Source organism: Mirounga leonina, unplaced genomic scaffold (assembly GCF_011800145.1).
Source record: "Mirounga leonina isolate KUSES-001 unplaced genomic scaffold, KU_Mleo_1.0 Mir_126, whole genome shotgun sequence".
NCBI classification, from domain to species: Eukaryota; Metazoa; Chordata; class Mammalia; order Carnivora; family Phocidae; genus Mirounga; species Mirounga leonina.
Window position 1 is genome coordinate 24,927,492 of NW_023270314.1, and position 15,911 is coordinate 24,943,402.

At 62.2% G+C, this 15,911-nt stretch overlaps 1 protein-coding gene across 4 annotated transcripts in view; it reads right to left on the reverse strand.

Moving 5' to 3' along the window:
* Window positions 1–35: 35 nt before the first annotated feature.
* TNS2 (tensin 2) overlaps window positions 36–15,911 on the reverse strand; it is a 16,417-nt gene continuing 541 nt past the window's right edge. Inside the window, exons 1-29 of one of the 4 annotated variants that reach the window (XM_035002577.1) lie at window positions 14,282–14,355; window positions 11,502–11,610; window positions 10,986–11,023; window positions 10,073–10,111; window positions 9,718–9,756; window positions 9,525–9,574; window positions 9,162–9,333; window positions 8,826–8,876; window positions 8,389–8,511; window positions 8,237–8,301; window positions 7,296–7,379; window positions 6,718–6,830; window positions 6,564–6,624; window positions 6,214–6,289; window positions 5,842–5,971; window positions 5,694–5,759; window positions 5,507–5,620; window positions 4,108–5,316; window positions 3,821–3,971; window positions 3,104–3,693; window positions 2,900–2,989; window positions 2,456–2,581; window positions 2,168–2,260; window positions 1,964–2,041; window positions 1,715–1,792; window positions 1,126–1,294; window positions 976–1,044; window positions 807–836; window positions 36–672 (exon numbers count right to left, since the gene is read on the reverse strand). In XM_035002577.1, coding sequence (XP_034858468.1) covers window positions 534–672; window positions 807–836; window positions 976–1,044; window positions 1,126–1,294; window positions 1,715–1,792; window positions 1,964–2,041; window positions 2,168–2,260; window positions 2,456–2,581; window positions 2,900–2,989; window positions 3,104–3,693; window positions 3,821–3,971; window positions 4,108–5,316; window positions 5,507–5,620; window positions 5,694–5,759; window positions 5,842–5,971; window positions 6,214–6,289; window positions 6,564–6,624; window positions 6,718–6,830; window positions 7,296–7,379; window positions 8,237–8,301; window positions 8,389–8,511; window positions 8,826–8,876; window positions 9,162–9,333; window positions 9,525–9,574; window positions 9,718–9,756; window positions 10,073–10,111; window positions 10,986–11,023; window positions 11,502–11,610; window positions 14,282–14,287 — 4,158 coding nt within the window. In that variant the 5' untranslated portion in view covers window positions 14,288–14,355 and the 3' untranslated portion in view covers window positions 36–533. Of the gene's footprint in view, window positions 673–806; window positions 837–975; window positions 1,045–1,125; window positions 1,295–1,714; window positions 1,793–1,963; window positions 2,042–2,167; window positions 2,261–2,455; window positions 2,582–2,899; window positions 2,990–3,103; window positions 3,694–3,820; window positions 3,972–4,107; window positions 5,317–5,506; window positions 5,621–5,693; window positions 5,760–5,841; window positions 5,972–6,213; window positions 6,290–6,563; window positions 6,625–6,717; window positions 6,831–7,295; window positions 7,380–8,236; window positions 8,302–8,388; window positions 8,512–8,825; window positions 8,877–9,161; window positions 9,334–9,524; window positions 9,575–9,717; window positions 9,757–10,072; window positions 10,112–10,985; window positions 11,024–11,501; window positions 11,611–13,220; window positions 13,449–14,281; window positions 14,356–15,911 lie in introns of those variants that run through there. The other 3 variants (XM_035002575.1, XM_035002576.1, XM_035002578.1) reach the window with 3 other exon arrangements.

A 15,911-nucleotide genomic window follows, 5' to 3' on the forward strand; every position in this document is an offset into this window, starting at 1 on the left:
CTTCTCGTGAACAAGGTTCGACTTCAACTCCAAAATAATGTTATAGAAATTCTTTATTATTAGACAAAAATAGACTCTTTTTTCCCCCCATTCATGTGATCCCGCTCTGATCTCTCTGCTAAAAGGGGAGGCGGGGGAGGGAGTGCCTTGCCCCCCATACCTCTTCCCCTTCTTCCTGCTGGGCTGGGACCTGCAGCTGGTTGGAGCTGGCAGGCCCTGTTTCCCCTCCAGGGTTGATGTTCTGCAGCTGGGGCTGTCCACATCCCCTCCAGGGTTCACCTGCTGATGCTTCCTCACCCTTCACACGCCCATCTCTGCCATCTGCTCACGTGCAAAGTCATCTCGCGGGCCCACCCAGTTGGCTTTAGCAGGCTGGGGGCAGGGAAGGAGAGCAGTGGCCCAGGCTGATGCCCACTCCCCGGTCCTAAGGGAGGGGGCTGGCTCCTGGGTCTCCTGGGCCTAGGCCGGGGAAGTGAGGACTGTGGGGTGCTGAGAGGTGTGCGGTGTTGACGTGGGCTCTGAGCTTGTGGCCTTCACTTTCTCTGACCCAGAAGGACTTTGGTGATGAAGGTGACAATGGCATTTGCAGGCTGATCTGGGTCAAGCTCTGCAAAGAGGTGACACACGTTCTCCCAGGGGCTTCCCGGCTTCTTGGCCACGAAACCAAAGATCCTAGGGGTACAAAGGCAGGGTGGGGAGGGGGCTCAGCATCCCTTCCACAAAAAGACTGCAGAGCCAGGGCTTGGGAGGAAGGCAGCGCCTCAGACCCTTGGAGGGAAGGGATGGGACTTGTTGGGGAGGCTTACTTGGAGGTGGTCCCGTCGGGGTTGGCCCATCTGCAGAAAGAGAAGAACCGTGAAGAAATGCACCCAGGGTCCAGCTACTGAAGGAGGGCTGGGGCAGGGGACTGCCCGGTCTGCAGGGCCTGACGGGAGCATGGGGCTGTGGGAGCCAAGGGTCGGGAGGGAGGCTCACCTCCGGTCCTGAGGGTCAGTGCTGGAGAAGGTGATGCTGTTCACTGGGTAATGGCGGCGAAAGAAGAGCCTTCAAGGAGGATCATGGGGAAGGTCACAGCCAGAAACGGGGATCCCCAGGGCCCCCAGGGAGTTCGGCACACATACTCACTTCCTTTGGTTGTCTGTCAGTGTAATGCCCTGGGCCGAGACCTTGAAGTGGATGATGGCCGGGGTGGGCTGGGGGCTGCAGCTCAGAGCTGCCGAGCTGGCCCGGGCCACCGCCTGGGGGCCCGTCAGTGACTCTGTCTCCACGGAGGTCAGGTAGAGCACACTGCAGGCTAGGAGGCAGGAGAGGGCTGGAGGAGAGCACTGGAGGAGAGCACCGGCTTCCCCAGCACCCAGATCTGTCTTCCCCTATCCCTCCACACGCCCAGCTTTTGCCCTTTCTCCCGCTACCGCTGCTCAAAAGTCGTTGGAATCACAGGTCACCTGTTAAAAAGGCAGATTCTACAACTCCCCCAGATCTACAGTCAGAAATGCTGGAAAGGGGCCCAAGAATCTGCATGCTAACAAGACCTTCCCCCACCCCCACCAAGATTTTCATGTTCATGACTTTGGGGTCCCTAGACTGAAGACCCCTTCCCACCGCCACTACAAATAGGGCCCGCCCACCTCCAGGCCTTTCAGTGCCTCCTGCCCTCACCGGTAGCACCCACCTGGTGCCCAGAGGGAGGGAAGAGGGAGGGGGAGGTCCCTACCGGCACCCTGACGGAGGAGGTCTGCTGCTGTGCTCATGTTGGCGGGCACTGGGGCCTCTGGGGTCTCCTCTAGAGGATCTGAGGGAAATGAGGGCCAACAGGGAAGGTCAGCAGGGAGCCCCATTCTCTAGGCACTGGAGAACTCTGTTGTTCCAAGGGAAGGCAGGCTGGGAGCCAGGACCTGGGGATGCTGCCTTGGGCTGTGCAGTGGGTGAGGAGAAGCGGGAGGACAGATCACAAGTCACCCACCTTTGCTGGGAATGCGCAGGCAGCAGGGCAGGGACAGTGGGGAGATGGAGTGCTGGGAGACCAGGGCGGACAGGCTGCCTGCAGGGAGAGGTGAGAGAAGCCATGAGGTGCCCCCAGATAGCCCCAGCTCTCCCTCCACCCTCCTGAGACCCTTTGGCCCCCCTAAACCAACCCACTGTAACCTCCTCGGCCCCTGCTGCTCACCAAAGTAGGGCTCACTGGGACAGCCCTTGATCTTCACCCCTTTGGGCCCAGTTTCAATGAGAAAATGGCGGACCAGCTGTTCCAAAGGGTCCCCTGAGGGGAGGGGAGAGGATGGCTTTATCAGATTCTAGGTCCCAGCTTTCTCCCCTGCTGGGATTTTTTCCAGAGCTGGAGAGGTCACTTCCTGCCTCTCCCCACCAAGAAGGGCCATGGCCCACCCCACCTTGTCTTGCCTCTGGTACCTCCCCCGACTCCACTCCCCTTCTCCCTCATTTGGGCATTCTGTACCTTTCCAGGGCTGGGCGCTGGGTGGAGGTGTGGCCACTTTGAGGGCCAGCCCATAGGCTCCTTGGAATGAATGACTGTCCCTGATCAGGAAGGCCCCAGGATCCTTGTCCTTCAGCAGAGCAATGGCTGGGAGGAGGTGGGAGTTTTCACAGTGGCTGATTGAGCCCCACGTAGCCCCTCTCTACCTCTGCTACCCAAGCTCCCTAGGCCTCTCACCCTAACGGCTGTGGTGTTTTGGGGCACCTGGGGATGGAACTTTAGAGTTAAAAGGGCATTGACAGTGTTGAGTCTAAACCTCCTTGGGCCCAAAGCCCGGAACCACCTGCTAGTGAGAGACTCAGCCCAGGCAAACCTGCTGAGACAGGGAGGAGGCCCCAAGGATGGGTTCTTAAGCCAACACAGGGTCCAGGAGGGTGGGAGGGGAGGGGCAGGCTGGCTTCTCACCTTGGTCACGGGACAGGTGTGGTTTGTACCAGAACTTGGACGTATCCTGGACGAACTTGACATTGCTCTGGCTCTCGTGCACAGGGGGCTCTAGGACAGGGAGGGACCGAGTTTGGCCCCAGTGCTTCCCGGTGCCCATGCCATGCCCCTCCTTGGGAGACAGGTTCTCACAAGGGGGTCCCACCCTCCTCAAGGCCTTTATACCTGCGGATTGGGGGACATTATCCGGGAGCAGAGGTGCAAAGGTGACATGGTGACTGGTGCCTCTGGCTGGTGGTGATGCCTGCTCTGAGCCCCAGGGTCCTGGCTGTTGCCCAGGTCCCAGCAAGTGGCGTTTCTCCGGAAGTGGGGGCTGGGTCGGGCCACTGATGTCATAGGAGGCAGCCACGGGGAAGGCAGGCGTGGGTGAGCTCTGGGGCGGCTCTGAGCTGGCCACGAGCCAGGGCATCTGGGTAGGCACAGGAGTGAGGGGGGACCCATCCGGACTATCTGGGGGATCTCGAAGGCCCTGCCAGGGGGCATGGCGGAGGCCAGGCAGCGAGGTGGGCACGGGGCCCCTCGGACTGGCACTGTCCGAGCGGCTCCCCGGGCTCTTCTCCTGAGGCCAATCATTGGGTGACCTGGGCGGGGAGGTGGAGGAGAAGGGGCTAGGGGCCGGAAGCTCCAGCCCGCTTCTTGCTGGCAGCTCGGGAGCCTTTTCAGCGCCTCCCTGGGGAGTGGATGGCAAGGCCTCGCCAGGACTTAGTCTCTGAGTGGGCACCAAGGTGGGGGACGTGGTGTCCTGCCGTCGGGTGCTGCAGTTGGGGAGGGCGGGCCGGTGGTGAGTAGGTTAGTAGGGCTGCAGAGTCCCTGTGTGAGCCGCCCCCACCTCCAGCTTGCAGGCTGCCTCGGTCCCTGGACAGCCCCAGCCCCGCCACGTACCTTTCCTTGCCCTGCACTGGGCTGCTGGTGTGCAGGGGTGTGGAGGGCCCAGACAGGTCAGAAGAGGCACTGCACGGAGCATCACGGGGAGACCGAGGCAGGGTGCTGTGCCTGCTCGGGCCCTCCCTCCAGGATGCTGGCTCAGGTGACTCTGTGGGGAAGGTGAGAACAGGGGCTGTGAGCCAGAAGTCCTTCTGTCCGGCTTAGCGCTCTCTCACTCTGCACCTTCCCCACCATCTTCCAGAACCCTCCTCTTCCCTAGGCATTCCCCACCCCAGCGCCCTCACCTGCAGATGCCAAGGGTCCTGCTGGGGCCAGGTGCCCCGGCATCGGGTACCTGTCCCCTCCCTCCTCCGCAGGGATCTCGTAGCTCAGCTTCCTGGACTGTGGGTAGGGCGGGCTGCCCGGGGATATGGAGCCGGCCCGTGGGGAGTGGGCGCCAGAACTGGAGTACCCTCTGCCCTCGGCCGGAGAGCCACAGCTGTGGGGCACCCGGCCGTACGCCGGGCAGTAACTGGGAACTGCTCCTCCGTAGCTGTAGGTCACCAGGGCAGGGTAACCTGGGTGCCCATACCTGCCCTCGGGGCACACGCCATAGGAGCAGGCCTCGTGCCCGTCCTCGCCTGCCTTGGGCGGCTTCAGGCAGCTGTAGTCGGGCAGCGGGCCATGGTGATGCCCGCAGGCAGGCACCAGCAGGGGCAGTGGGTGCCCGGGCCGCACCTGGTGCAGGAGAGGCTTGCCGGCCTCGCCCGCCCACCCCTCTCCGGCCTCCCTCTCCAGCCGCAGCCCATATAGGGCGGCAGTGGGCAGCGCCAGCTTCTCACAGGCGGGGCACGGGCAGAGCGCAGGCAGCCCCGCGTCCTCCAGGATCACCACCTCCCGGTAGCCCGGGGCCCGGTAGCCGAAGTCCGCATTGGCTGGTTTCCCCAGCTCGGGGGGGTAGGGATACGGCCCCTCAGACAGTGATCGGCAGAGGCGCCTCTTCTCCACAGAGGCCTCGGCGTAGCCCGGGGGGTGCCCCTCGTAGCCCCCATAGGCCAGCCGCCGCCTCTCCAGGGTTCCCTCCGGCCGGTAGTAGCCCCCGTTGGGGACCCCGCAGGGCTCCCGGTAGCCCTGGCGGCAGGAGCAGTGGCGGCTGAGGCCAGGTCTGTGGCCCGAGTACATTCCGAGGTGCGGGCCTCCGCCCACGGGGGGCTGCTCCTCGTCATCTAGGATGGCCGTCTCACGGCCAGCTCCCCGGCCCCCACCGGCCACTCCACAGCCTCCCAGGAGGCGGTCTAGCTCCTGCCGCTCGGCAGCCGTCGGGGGCGGCCGCCCAGGGGACTCGGCAGCGGGCTCCGTGGTCAGCGTGGACGAATGGCCAGAGTCGCTGCTGACAGAGAGCATGGGGGGTGGAGGTGGCTCTGGAGAGGGCGCTGGCGGGGTCTGGCGGGGGGTCCGCTGCACCTGGGCATAAGGACTGCCATCCAGAGGTCCCCGGGTGTGGGTCGGGGAGCCTGAGTGGGGAGAGGACCAGGGAGGGAGGGCAAGCAGGGAGAAGGGGGAGAGAGAGAGAGTTAATGAGAGGGGACAGTGCAGGAGACTGCGGCTCAGGGGTGTTTCTCGGGAGGGGGATTCTGCCTGGGAGGAAGGAGTGTGCCCCCCCAAACCTACACCTCCCACCACCCCTGGGCCTGCCCCACGCACCGTCCACACTGTCCTCATGGTGCTGATTGAAGTTCTCGTAGGAGTCCCAGCGCACGGCGGGCTCCGCGGTGTTGTAGTCAACAGAGACTGAAGGCTCATTCCGTGGGGTGTTTCCTGCCGAAGGGCCACCCAGGTGTTGGGGAGCAGGGACACAACCTTTAGTCCTCCCCCAAGGGTTGGCTCTTACCTTTGATCTTTTCTGGGCCGGAGGAGAAGACGAACTCCACTGAGGCTTGGAAGGGGAACCTCTCATCTGCGGGGAGTGGACAGTGAGGAGCCCGGCCCCCTGCCCGCCCTCACCTGGGCTCCAGCCACCGCATCTGTCTCCAACTCACCAGCCCAGGCCTCGTCCAGCTGGTCCTTGGGGAAAGTGAGCCGCGGCCCGTGGATGGTGCACGTGTGGAACTGAACTCGGAACACCAGGGTCCGGTCTGTCCCCCGGCCACCCTTGTGATAGCAGGTCACCTGGATGAGGGAAGGGAGACCGGGGGTCAGGCCCTCCTGTCTACTTACGCCTCCTCTGTGCTTCCACCCTGCAGACTGTCTGGCCACAGCTCTGCCGGGCCTCACCCCAAGGTGACTTCCCCTGCCCAGGGACTAGCTTTCCGCCCTCCAGTCTGCCTTGAACTGATGACTCACCAGAGATTGTGCAGCTGGTGGGATACACCATACCCCTTGCACCCCCCTTCCCAGGATGGCCCCCTCACCATGACATCGCCTTTGAGGAGGAGGGCTGGCTCCAGGCTGATGCAAAGCTGCTGGGGCCCAGGGCCTGCAATGTGACTGAGGAAGAGAGGATGAGGCAGAGGCTGAACCAGAGGCACTTGGGCTGGGGTGGGGGTAGGTAGGATAGCAAGGGTCAGGAGGGAGTTAGGAGACTGGAGTCTGAGCCCTGAGTGAGAGGCCTTTAGCTGAGCATCAGCCTCTCCGTCTGTAAGACGGACACCATGACGGCATACATTTCTGGATACAGTGGCAGGAGCGGGAGGCCCAGATGTCTGGGGAGCCTGGAGGAACAGGACTGCAAGGAGCAGGGGCCTGGGAAGAGAGCACTCACTAGATTCCAGATGTGTAGACCAGTTGCATGGACTGGTAGATCTTGAGGAACGGCTGGAAGCCTGGAGGCGCAGGAAGGAGAAGGCACATGAGGCGCGCTGAATGGAGGGGGTGGGGGACAGCCCTCCCTGTGGAGCCCATCCTGGCAGACTCACCCGTGCCCGGTTCAAAGGCTGGCAGCACGGGCACGAGGACGTAGTGCAGGAAGAGAGGGCTGCTGTTCATTCTGATGGAGCCAGACAGGAGGCCACTGAAGTAGCTGATATATCTGGTGGGGCGAGTGTCGGTGAGAACATAAGCCCCTTCCTCTGGGGGCCCCTTTGTATCATTTCTACTATGCACACCCCGCCCCCCCCCCCCCCCGGAAGGCCTGCCCTTCTTAGCACTTCCCTCCCATCTTACAGCTCACCGGAAAATTCTTCCTCACATCTAACCTCAGTCCCTCTTGCTGTCTTTGAGATTGGTACTTGCTGGCCCCTCTGCCTAGAATGCTCTTTCCCCCAGATCTCTGCTTCACATGATAGAGATGGGCTCTGACTGTCCTGTAAGTCTCTCTTTATCACAAGCTCCGTGAGAGCAGGGATCTGGTTTGTTCTGAATTCTCAGCATTTGGCCCAGTGCCTGGCACACAGAAGGTGCTCCATTAAGGTGTGCTGTATGAACGAGAGAATCTTGGCCTTGGCGGCCATGGAGGGAGCTGCTCCTGCGGCCCATCCCCACCCAGGCTGCTCACCGGCGCTGGGAGGGCTGCAGCTCCGCGGCCACCTTGTCCTCGCAGAACTTCCTCATGGTTAGTGTGGCCAGTGCCTGGTCTGCCCTGGGGACCACAGGGCCAGTGTGGGGGATCAGGGCCTGGTATCCATCCAGGCCTCCCGCCCCTAATCCCCAGGGGAGGGAGGAGACGTGTGATCCCCCTGAGTCTAGAGGAAGCCCAGAGTGGTGATGAAGAGGACTAAAAACCCCACAGACAGTCACTTTACTAGTTGTTGGACCTCAGGCCAGTGTTCCCTGAGTTTTTAGTTTCCTCCGCTGTAAAATGGGGCAATAAGACCATGTTATGGGTTGAATTGTGTCTCCCCAAAAGATATGTACCTCAGAATGTGACCTTATTTGGAAATAGAGTCGTTGCAGATGGAATTAGTTAAGATGTTATACTGGAGTAGGGATGAGCCCTTAATCCAATATGATTGGTGTCCTTAGAAGAAGAGAAGAGACAGACAGACACACACACAGGAAGAAAGCCACGTGACGACCGAGGAGGAGCTGGAGTGATGCAGCGGCAAGCCGAGGGACACCAAGGATGGCTGGTCACCAAGGATGGCTGGTCACCACCAGAAGCTAGAGGAAGGGTTCTACCCAGAGTCTCAGTGGGGGTGCAGCCCTGCTGACACCTCGGGTTTAGACTCCTAGCCTCCAGAACCGAGGCAACTAATTTCTGTGGTCTTAAGCCACTTAGTTGGTGGCACTTTGTTCCATCAACCCTAGGGATCTGATACAAATCCTCTGCAGGGAACCGTGGTGAAGTACAAGTGAGAAAAAGGAGGTGGAAAGGCCAAGTTGATAGTAAATGGCTCTCTGAACACAGAGGTGGGCTTTAAGGGAGATGGGCTCCTTGAGGCCAACTGGAGGCAAGGTCACTGGGGGAGGGGCCAGTCAGGGGCCAGGGAGCCTCACCCTGCAGAGATCTTGCTGTAGTGCATGTAGGCAGAGACGATGACCCCAAGCTTGCCCTTGCTCCCCTGAGGATAGAGAGAGAGGAATGGAGGGCCAGCTGGGGCCCCAGGCTGAGGGCACCCCAGCCCTGTGAACCCGAGGTCCCAGCCCACCTTGCAGTACAGTACGACCACGTGCTGTGGGTCAGCACTGAGCCACGTCTCCATGGCTTTGCAGATGGAACACAGCTTGTCCAGGGGGGGCGCATGCAGCTCAGGCCAGCCGAAGTCCTGGACCTGGGGGAGGGGGGGTGACGATGGGGGCCACAAGCGAAGAGAGATGGGTGGGGATGGAAAAGGGACCAGGTGTAGGGGTCGGTCGGGGCCAAGGTCAAGGGACTGTTGTTGTCCAAGACAACCAGCCTCAACACTTTCCTCACCAGCACAATGGGTTGATGTCTCCTGCACCATGCTTTGGTGTCTCAAGTAATAAGTCATCTGGGAAAGTGCTTAAGAGTGAAGTAGATGCCCATCGCTACTATTAATAACGAGGAGGCTGGGGGCTTCTAGGGTGGGGGTGGTTCAGTTTAATGGCTTTAATCCCCTCCTACCTTGGGGTTCAGGCGGGTCAGGTCATGTCTTTTCTCTGAAAGGTTGAAGAGCTGCAAGTAAGGGGGGGTTTTAGACGGAAGTGACCTCAAGAAGCGAGGGGCTGTCCCCTGCCGTGACCCTAAGCAAAGTCTTTCTCCCAAACGAGGAGGTCGCTACGGGCCGGCCTAGCCGTGACAGCCCAGAGGGGGCGTTCCCGATCGGCTCCCGCGGCCCCGCCCCCGGGCCCCGCCTCCTGGGGGGCCGCGCCTCTGCGAGATTGGCGTCAGGGAGCAGCTCCGCCCATCTGGGTCTCCCAGCCCTGTCACTGGCTGACAGTGGAACGCCCCGCCCCTCACCAGGTACTTGTCGCGGTGCTTGGATTGCAACACGTGAGCCAGCTCGCGCAGGTGTCCCCGGTGTCGCTGCTCGTCGGGCCGCGTGGGGAAGGCGGCGGCCAGGATCCGCTCCGTCACGTAAGTGAGGTCCAAGTCCCAGCGGCGCTCCATAAGCGGGTCCAGGCTGAAGCTCCTGGGAGGGGGCGAAGCCTGCGTCAGGCACGGGGGCGGGGCTCCCGGGGGGGCCGGTGGGAGCGGAGGGCGAGGCCTCTGGGTCCCCAGGGTAGGTGGGGCCACTGGCGGGCGGGGGGCTGCCCCGGAGAGCTTTGCTGGGGGGCGCTGCGCAGGGCTGAGGTGGGGGGCCACCCCGGCGCCCTCACTTACCTGGGCAGAGTGCTGCGCTGCTTTGAGTGGTTAAGAGACTTGGTGGATCCCTGGTGGATGAGAGGTGGATGAGACTGGTGCCCCCCAGTCTAGGCACCCCGCTCCAGAGTCCCCTGAACTTTTGTCCTCAGCCGAAACCTAGGTCCGTACTCCCAGAGCTACCTGCTTCGCCCCCTCCTCCAGCATCACTTACCAGGTGCTCTATGCGCCTCACAGGGGCCGTGTTTCTCCGCTAGAGGGAGATGGAGAAGGAAAAGGGAGGGGTTAGGGCGGGGGCAGGGACCAGTCTGTGCCTGGGGATGGTGGAGAGGGCACGCCAGTGTCCCTGTAGGGGCTGGACTGGGCGAGGGGAGAGGAGTCCTAACCCCCAGCAGGCCCAAGGGCAAGAAGAGCAGAGGGCTCATTTTTTTCCCTCTCCCTCAGGATTACCAACACCCAGAGCAGTCCATTCAAGGTAACCTCCTGGGGGCCCTCTCTGTGGCCACCAGACCTTTGGACATCTCAGCCAGGTTCCTCGCCTCCCCCACTGCATCTCAGAGCACACTCACCAGCTCCGCGGGAGGCAAGGCCTGACAGGACGAAGTCACCTGGAAGGAGACCGAGTGAGGGACTGAGCTCCTGGGGCAATGGACCCTCCTGGGCTTGAGGATGGGGCTACCCCTCAGCTTCAGCAAGGTGGAGGGGCTTTCAGAAGATGGGCGCACACTCCAGCGGAGGTTCCTCTATTTAAGGGAGCCTCCCCTCTGGCCTCTCGGTCCCCCACCCCTGGGCCCCCCACTTGTTGCTCTTGGCTCCCAGCCCCCTGCCCACACAGACCCCCATTCATCCAGCTGCGGGGCAGGAGTTATATATAGAGCAATGTAGGCAGGCCATGGCCAGGAATGGACACTGGCCTCTTTCACCGGGAGACCCCGCCCCTGAGTACACAGCTCCCCCAGGCCAACTTCAAGCCCTGGGACCCCCTGCACTGCAGAAGGAGGACCAGGGAACCTCCTCAGAGATGGGGCTGTCTCAGGTCCCCAGTGGACAGTGGCATTATTTTGTACCTTCTGCCGGGCCTTTTCCAGGGCCCAGGACGAGACCCACACAGGCATCCTGAGGACCCTTCCCCAGAGGGAAGGCACAGCCCATCCGGCTGCCCAGTCTTTGAAATCCTGCTCCCCCCACCCACCCACCCCACCCTTCCTCCTCCTCATTCTCCTCCTCTTCCCCACCCCCACCCTCTCGCCAGCTGCAGCCTGGGCACAGCACCAAGACAAACGCTGTCTCCTGTCCACCGGCCTGGGCCAGCCCTCCAGGGGGTGGAGTAGGGTGGTTCTTAAAGGCCCAGTACAGCACTCTCTCCCACCCCAGCAGGGGTTCCCCAGTGATGAGAGGGGTGGAGGGTTGATGCCAGTGTGGCTGGAGAAGCCTGTTTCAGAGCAAGGGACTCTAGTCCCCCTCCCCCAATCAAGCACCCACCTTTGCTTCACATTTTCTGTGTGTTGCCACCTTGCAAACTAGAGAGGGATGGTGCGGAGAAGAGAGAGGTTAGCAGGGGCCTTTTGGGGGCAGTGGAAGGGGTAGTCCTCCCCCCATTTCCCCAGGCCCTGGGACCAGATCTTGGGACTTCCAAGAGTGTTGAGGTGGAGTAGGGGGTGGGGGGGCAGAGGCAGTTCAAGGGAAGCATATGGCAGTGGGGTAGTGCTGCCCAGGCCAGGGAGGGAGCGAGCCAGGGCTACGTCCTTGGGTGGGTGGGGGTGAGGAGGGAGGGAGGGTGGGGAGTAGTGGGTCTCCTGGGTTGCGGGGGGTGGGGGGTGGGAAGTGTCTGTCACCGGGAGCAAGGACTGTTTGGAGGGGAGGCAGCTGCCTCTTGGCTCCCGTGTTGCCCAGTCCAGGGGCAGCGGGCTCATGACGATTTGCGTGAGTCTGCCCGCTGGAGCTGTGCGCACGGTGGTGCTGGGCGGAGGCTCTCAGCCACGCGACGGGGCACCTCACCTCTGCATGAGACGCCAGTCCCATCGATGGTCACCTTACACACTGCACAGACTGGCGGCTTCTTCCGGAAGACCTTCTCCCGGAAGCTATGTGGCTCAGCTTTCCTAGGCTATGAGTGGAGGGACACGCCGACAGAGAGGTGTCAGTTCTCGGCGGGCCCGTCTCGGACTGGGCCAGGGTCTTGGCCCTGCACTGGTTTCTTTCTTCCTCAGTCCTGCTAAAGCCCCCACACTCCTAAGACACACTTGGCCACACCTGTTTCTGGGCCGGTGTGGGGCCTGTCCTTGATGGTGTGTGGAACCTGCCACCTTGCGTCACCTCAGCCGGGTCACCTCTTCTCTGAGGAATCACTCAGGCCCTTCCTATGGCCCTGCGGTGTGAAACCCTTGTGGTCACTGCCTCCCCAAGCGCTAGGGCTTTCCTCCTGGTTGGGGGGTGCTCTCTGACTTTCCTCTGTAAGGGCTCCCCGTTTCTCCTCCCAGATGGCCTCCCCAGATGAAGGTCCCTGTGGAGAGTGAGCAGGAGGGGGTCCAGACAGGAATGTAGGATGTCAGTCACGCAACACCCAGACTGACGTGACAGGAGTGGCCTCAGCCAGTCCTACTCCCCTGGCTCCCGCTGTCCCCATGCTCCGGACAGCTGACATGCCCTCCTCCCCCTACTGTCAGAACAACATGTTTACTCATTGTGCATTGAGGCGGCAGGCAGCAATTGTGTAAGGAGGGGGTGGTAACGCTGGAGGGACAGGCAGACAGAGGCATGACATGGAGGGAAACAGTTAGCTGTCTTGCTACTTGAGGAGGTCCAAGTGAGACTCCAGCATGGGATGGGGGAGGAGGTGGACCAGATGCCCTGTTGGGCCCCTCCCCACCCAGAATGCAGTGAGGCAGGGATGCCCCATCATGGCCCCCAGTCCCATCCTTCCCACTGTGGGTTCACCTCACTCATCCTCTCCAGGGACCATATGCCTCCTCTCCCTTTTACCCATGTTTCTCCTCCCTCAGGAGTTCAAGTTCCTGCCCGCCCCCCACCCCAATAATATTGTCTCATGCTGCCCTGAGCTGCTGCTTTTGGGGTAAGGCTGAGGAAATATGGGGAAATGGAGTGATAGGCCTCCAGGCCCCCCATCCTGGGGACCCAGGCAGCACTTCTGGTCTCTTGGCTGTCCCGAAGCAGCTGGATTAAACCCCACCTGAACTCTCTGGACCAACCTTGCCAGACCCATTAGGAAAACCGGGTGCATTTTGGCATTAACAGCACGTACAGACGATGTCAGGGGAAAGCAAAGCCCCAGTGTCTAAAGCACTTTTGGGACCTGGCCGCCACCCCCCTCCCTTTGCCACTTCCACCCCATTTCCCCCAAACTTCTTGGCTCAGGGAAGGGGCCTGATCTCTCAGCCCTGCTCCGGGGCGCCGGGGTTGTACCTGGAAAAGTGCTACCCTGCGGTATATAAACCTGAGTGCAGGTGTAGGGGCGAGGATCCCCAGGGTTGGCCTGAATTAGGGCAGGGAAGTTGGAGGAGTCAAAGTAGACACCAGGTTCTGCTCTAGTCCGAACTTCTGCTGCTCACAGAACAGCCCCGGCCCCTCCGGGGAGAGGCAGAGTAGTGAGGGCATGCGGGGCAGGGGGAAGAGGGTCTGGCCCAGTGCTGGTCCCCTCCCCCACTGCCCACACCGCCTCCCCTGCCCCTCCTTGGCCCAGCCGGCGGGCACTCCTACCCTGCTGCTGGCCCGGCTGCTGTCCCTCCTCCCCAAGGCTCTGAGCAGCCTCTCCACGGGGCCGCTGGACTTCATGATGTCCGGCTGCCTGGGGTGCCGACTGCGGGCCTGAACAATGCTGGGGCCCGGCCCGGGGCTTCCTGGAAGCGGCCTGGCGGAGGCAGCTGCTTCCCCTGGGTGGAGGGTAGACTGTCTGGCTGGTGTGAGGAGAAGCCCAGCCCTGGAAGTGGAGGGGAGTGCAGGCGGGAAAGGGGCAGGTCGCTGCTCCAGGAAGTGGGGGTGGGGGGGGAGGATGTGGGGGAGGCCAGGAGATCAGATTCCCAGGATCTACCCTGCTGGGAGTGTCAGCCCAGGATCTTTGGCCCCCCAGCCCCCTGGCTCTGGAGCTGCCCCATGCCCTGGGATCCACCCTATCCAGGGATCTGCAAGGATCCTGAGATCCAGCCCCCGGTGGGGCGGGGTGGGGGCGGGGTGAGGATTTAGGTCTCAGGGCAGGGCTCAAGGGCCAGTGGGGAACACTGTGTCCCCGGCCAGGCCAGCCTCCCAGCCTGAACTCTCAGGCTCTCAGGGGACCTCGGGTGGGGAGGAAGGGGGAGCTGGGAATCACACTGCTCCTGCCAGCCCAGAATCAGGAGTGTATCCTGAGGGGCAGGGAAAATAAATGGAGGGCCAGCTTCCTGCCTCAGTTTCACTGGTGGTGAAGTAGGAAAAGGAGAGCACGCACTGCCTCCCCCTTCCCTCCCATACACGCTGGAAGGCCTGATTTCAGCCACAAGATTGTTCTGCCCACAGGAGTGATCCATTCTCCCGCTCCAGCCCAGGACGTTTGAGGTCTTTCTCCTGAGAGCATCCCAGCAGCTCTGCTCCTGACAGTCCCGTTGCCCAGGCCCCCACTCCCTCGCACCCCTATTCCTTGGCTTCTTCCAGCCAGACCTCCCAGATCCCTAGCCCCTCTTCGCAGCCCTGCTATGTTGGCCCTCCACCCAGGCCCTAGGGCTGGGCCCCGTCTCATTCCCCTGGCCCCCCCACCCCCCCCACCCCTGCCCCAGGCTGAGTACTACCTTCATGGCTCTCCTAGCTCTGCTCTCCCTCCTCAGCAGCTGTCCCAGGGCCTAAGGACTGGACAGGAGGCCCCCCTCCCAACACATACTCCACCCCCCTCCGTGGGCCTCCTACCTCCCTCCTGGGAACATGGCCAACTTCCTGTCCCGGGAGTCAAGGGAAGGAGGTGGATTGGGGCCTTGGAAGTGGGGGGGGGGGGGGGAACTAATCTTCCAAAAATATATGGGGTTAAGGGCCAGGGGGTCCTCAGCCCTAAGCCTTGGACAGCAGCCCTTTGACCGGCTGGAGCTGTCACTTGAAAGAATGTGCAAATGTGCCTCCCCTCATTTGCATGGCATTTACTGAATGTACCAGAGCTCAGGCTTCTCCCACCAGGTCTTTAGAGTTGCTTCTCCCTCCTTCATGCCCAAGGGACGGGTCTAATCCTGCCTTCTCTGAGATGAGCCCCCTTATGAGAGCCCACTCGGGACACTTCTTTGGACCTGCCTGGCATGGGCCTGGGCTGAGGCTTCGCCTTTGAAGCTCTAATCCTCCTTCCAGGTCAGGAAGTCTGTCCCCAGAGTACCTTGGCCAGGGAGGTAGCTCTGTGGCCAGGCTTGGGCCCCTAGCGTGTAACTGGAGAGGGGCACTGGTTTTGCAACCCACTCCCATCCCATTAACCCTGGCTGGGTCCCAGGGCATTCCAGGCCCCTGGCCAGTGTGGGCAACTGGGTCTGGCCCGGTCCAGTTCGCAGCCAAGCTGCGGGGAGGAGGAGCACTGTGGTGGGTGTGTAGGTTGGGGTGGCCTTTCTCTGCTCCTGTTGTACGCACCTTGACCAGGACCCCTTTGGCATTCTTCTTTCTACACCTGCTGGCCCCAGAGGGGCTGAAAGGTCCCCTCACCTGGTAGTTCCATCTGGGGGACTGACTAACCCCTGTGTTGGGTGGCCAGGGAAGCATGGCTTTGAGTCTCTCTCCCCACTCCCTGGGGCGCCTCCGAAGTGAGATGGAGATGGGAGAGCCAGAGTTGAGAGGAAAAGGAGCTCACCTGGGCAGGGCTGGAAGACATGGCCAGACCCCCTAGGACCCTCGCCCTCCTCCTGCCTCGGACATTCCGGAACCTGTCAATCTCTCCCCCAGCCTGGCCCCCTCTCACTCCGAAGCCTTGGGTTTGTTTGGAGAAACCCCTCCACCCACACTCCCCCTTCCTGGAAATAGCTGTGGTTGGATGAGAGGCTGGGAGCCCAGCCGCGGAGGAGGGGTGAGGCCCGTGGAAGGAGAGAGGGAGGAGAGGCGGCATATATGAGTGCGCCCGGAGGGATCTGGAGAAATGAGGGGAGAAGCCAAAGGGGGGCCGAGGAGTGGGGCTGGAAGATCGAACCTCAGTCTCTCCAGAAGTGAAGTAGAAGAGGAAAACCCTCGCACGCACTCTCCCGGGCCAGGCCAGAGTGCGGCCGCCAATTCCCGCCCAGGTCCCCGGCCCGCGTGTGGGGGCAACGTGCGCCCCAGGACGCGCGAGGGCGGGACGGCAGTGTGACCGCGGGCCGCGCCCCGCCCCCTGGTCGGCTTCCCGCTGCCCCGCGCACCGCCGCCCGCCCGCGCCCCGGCCCCCGCCTCGAGAGCGGCCGGCCCGCGGCCCCGCCGCCCCGG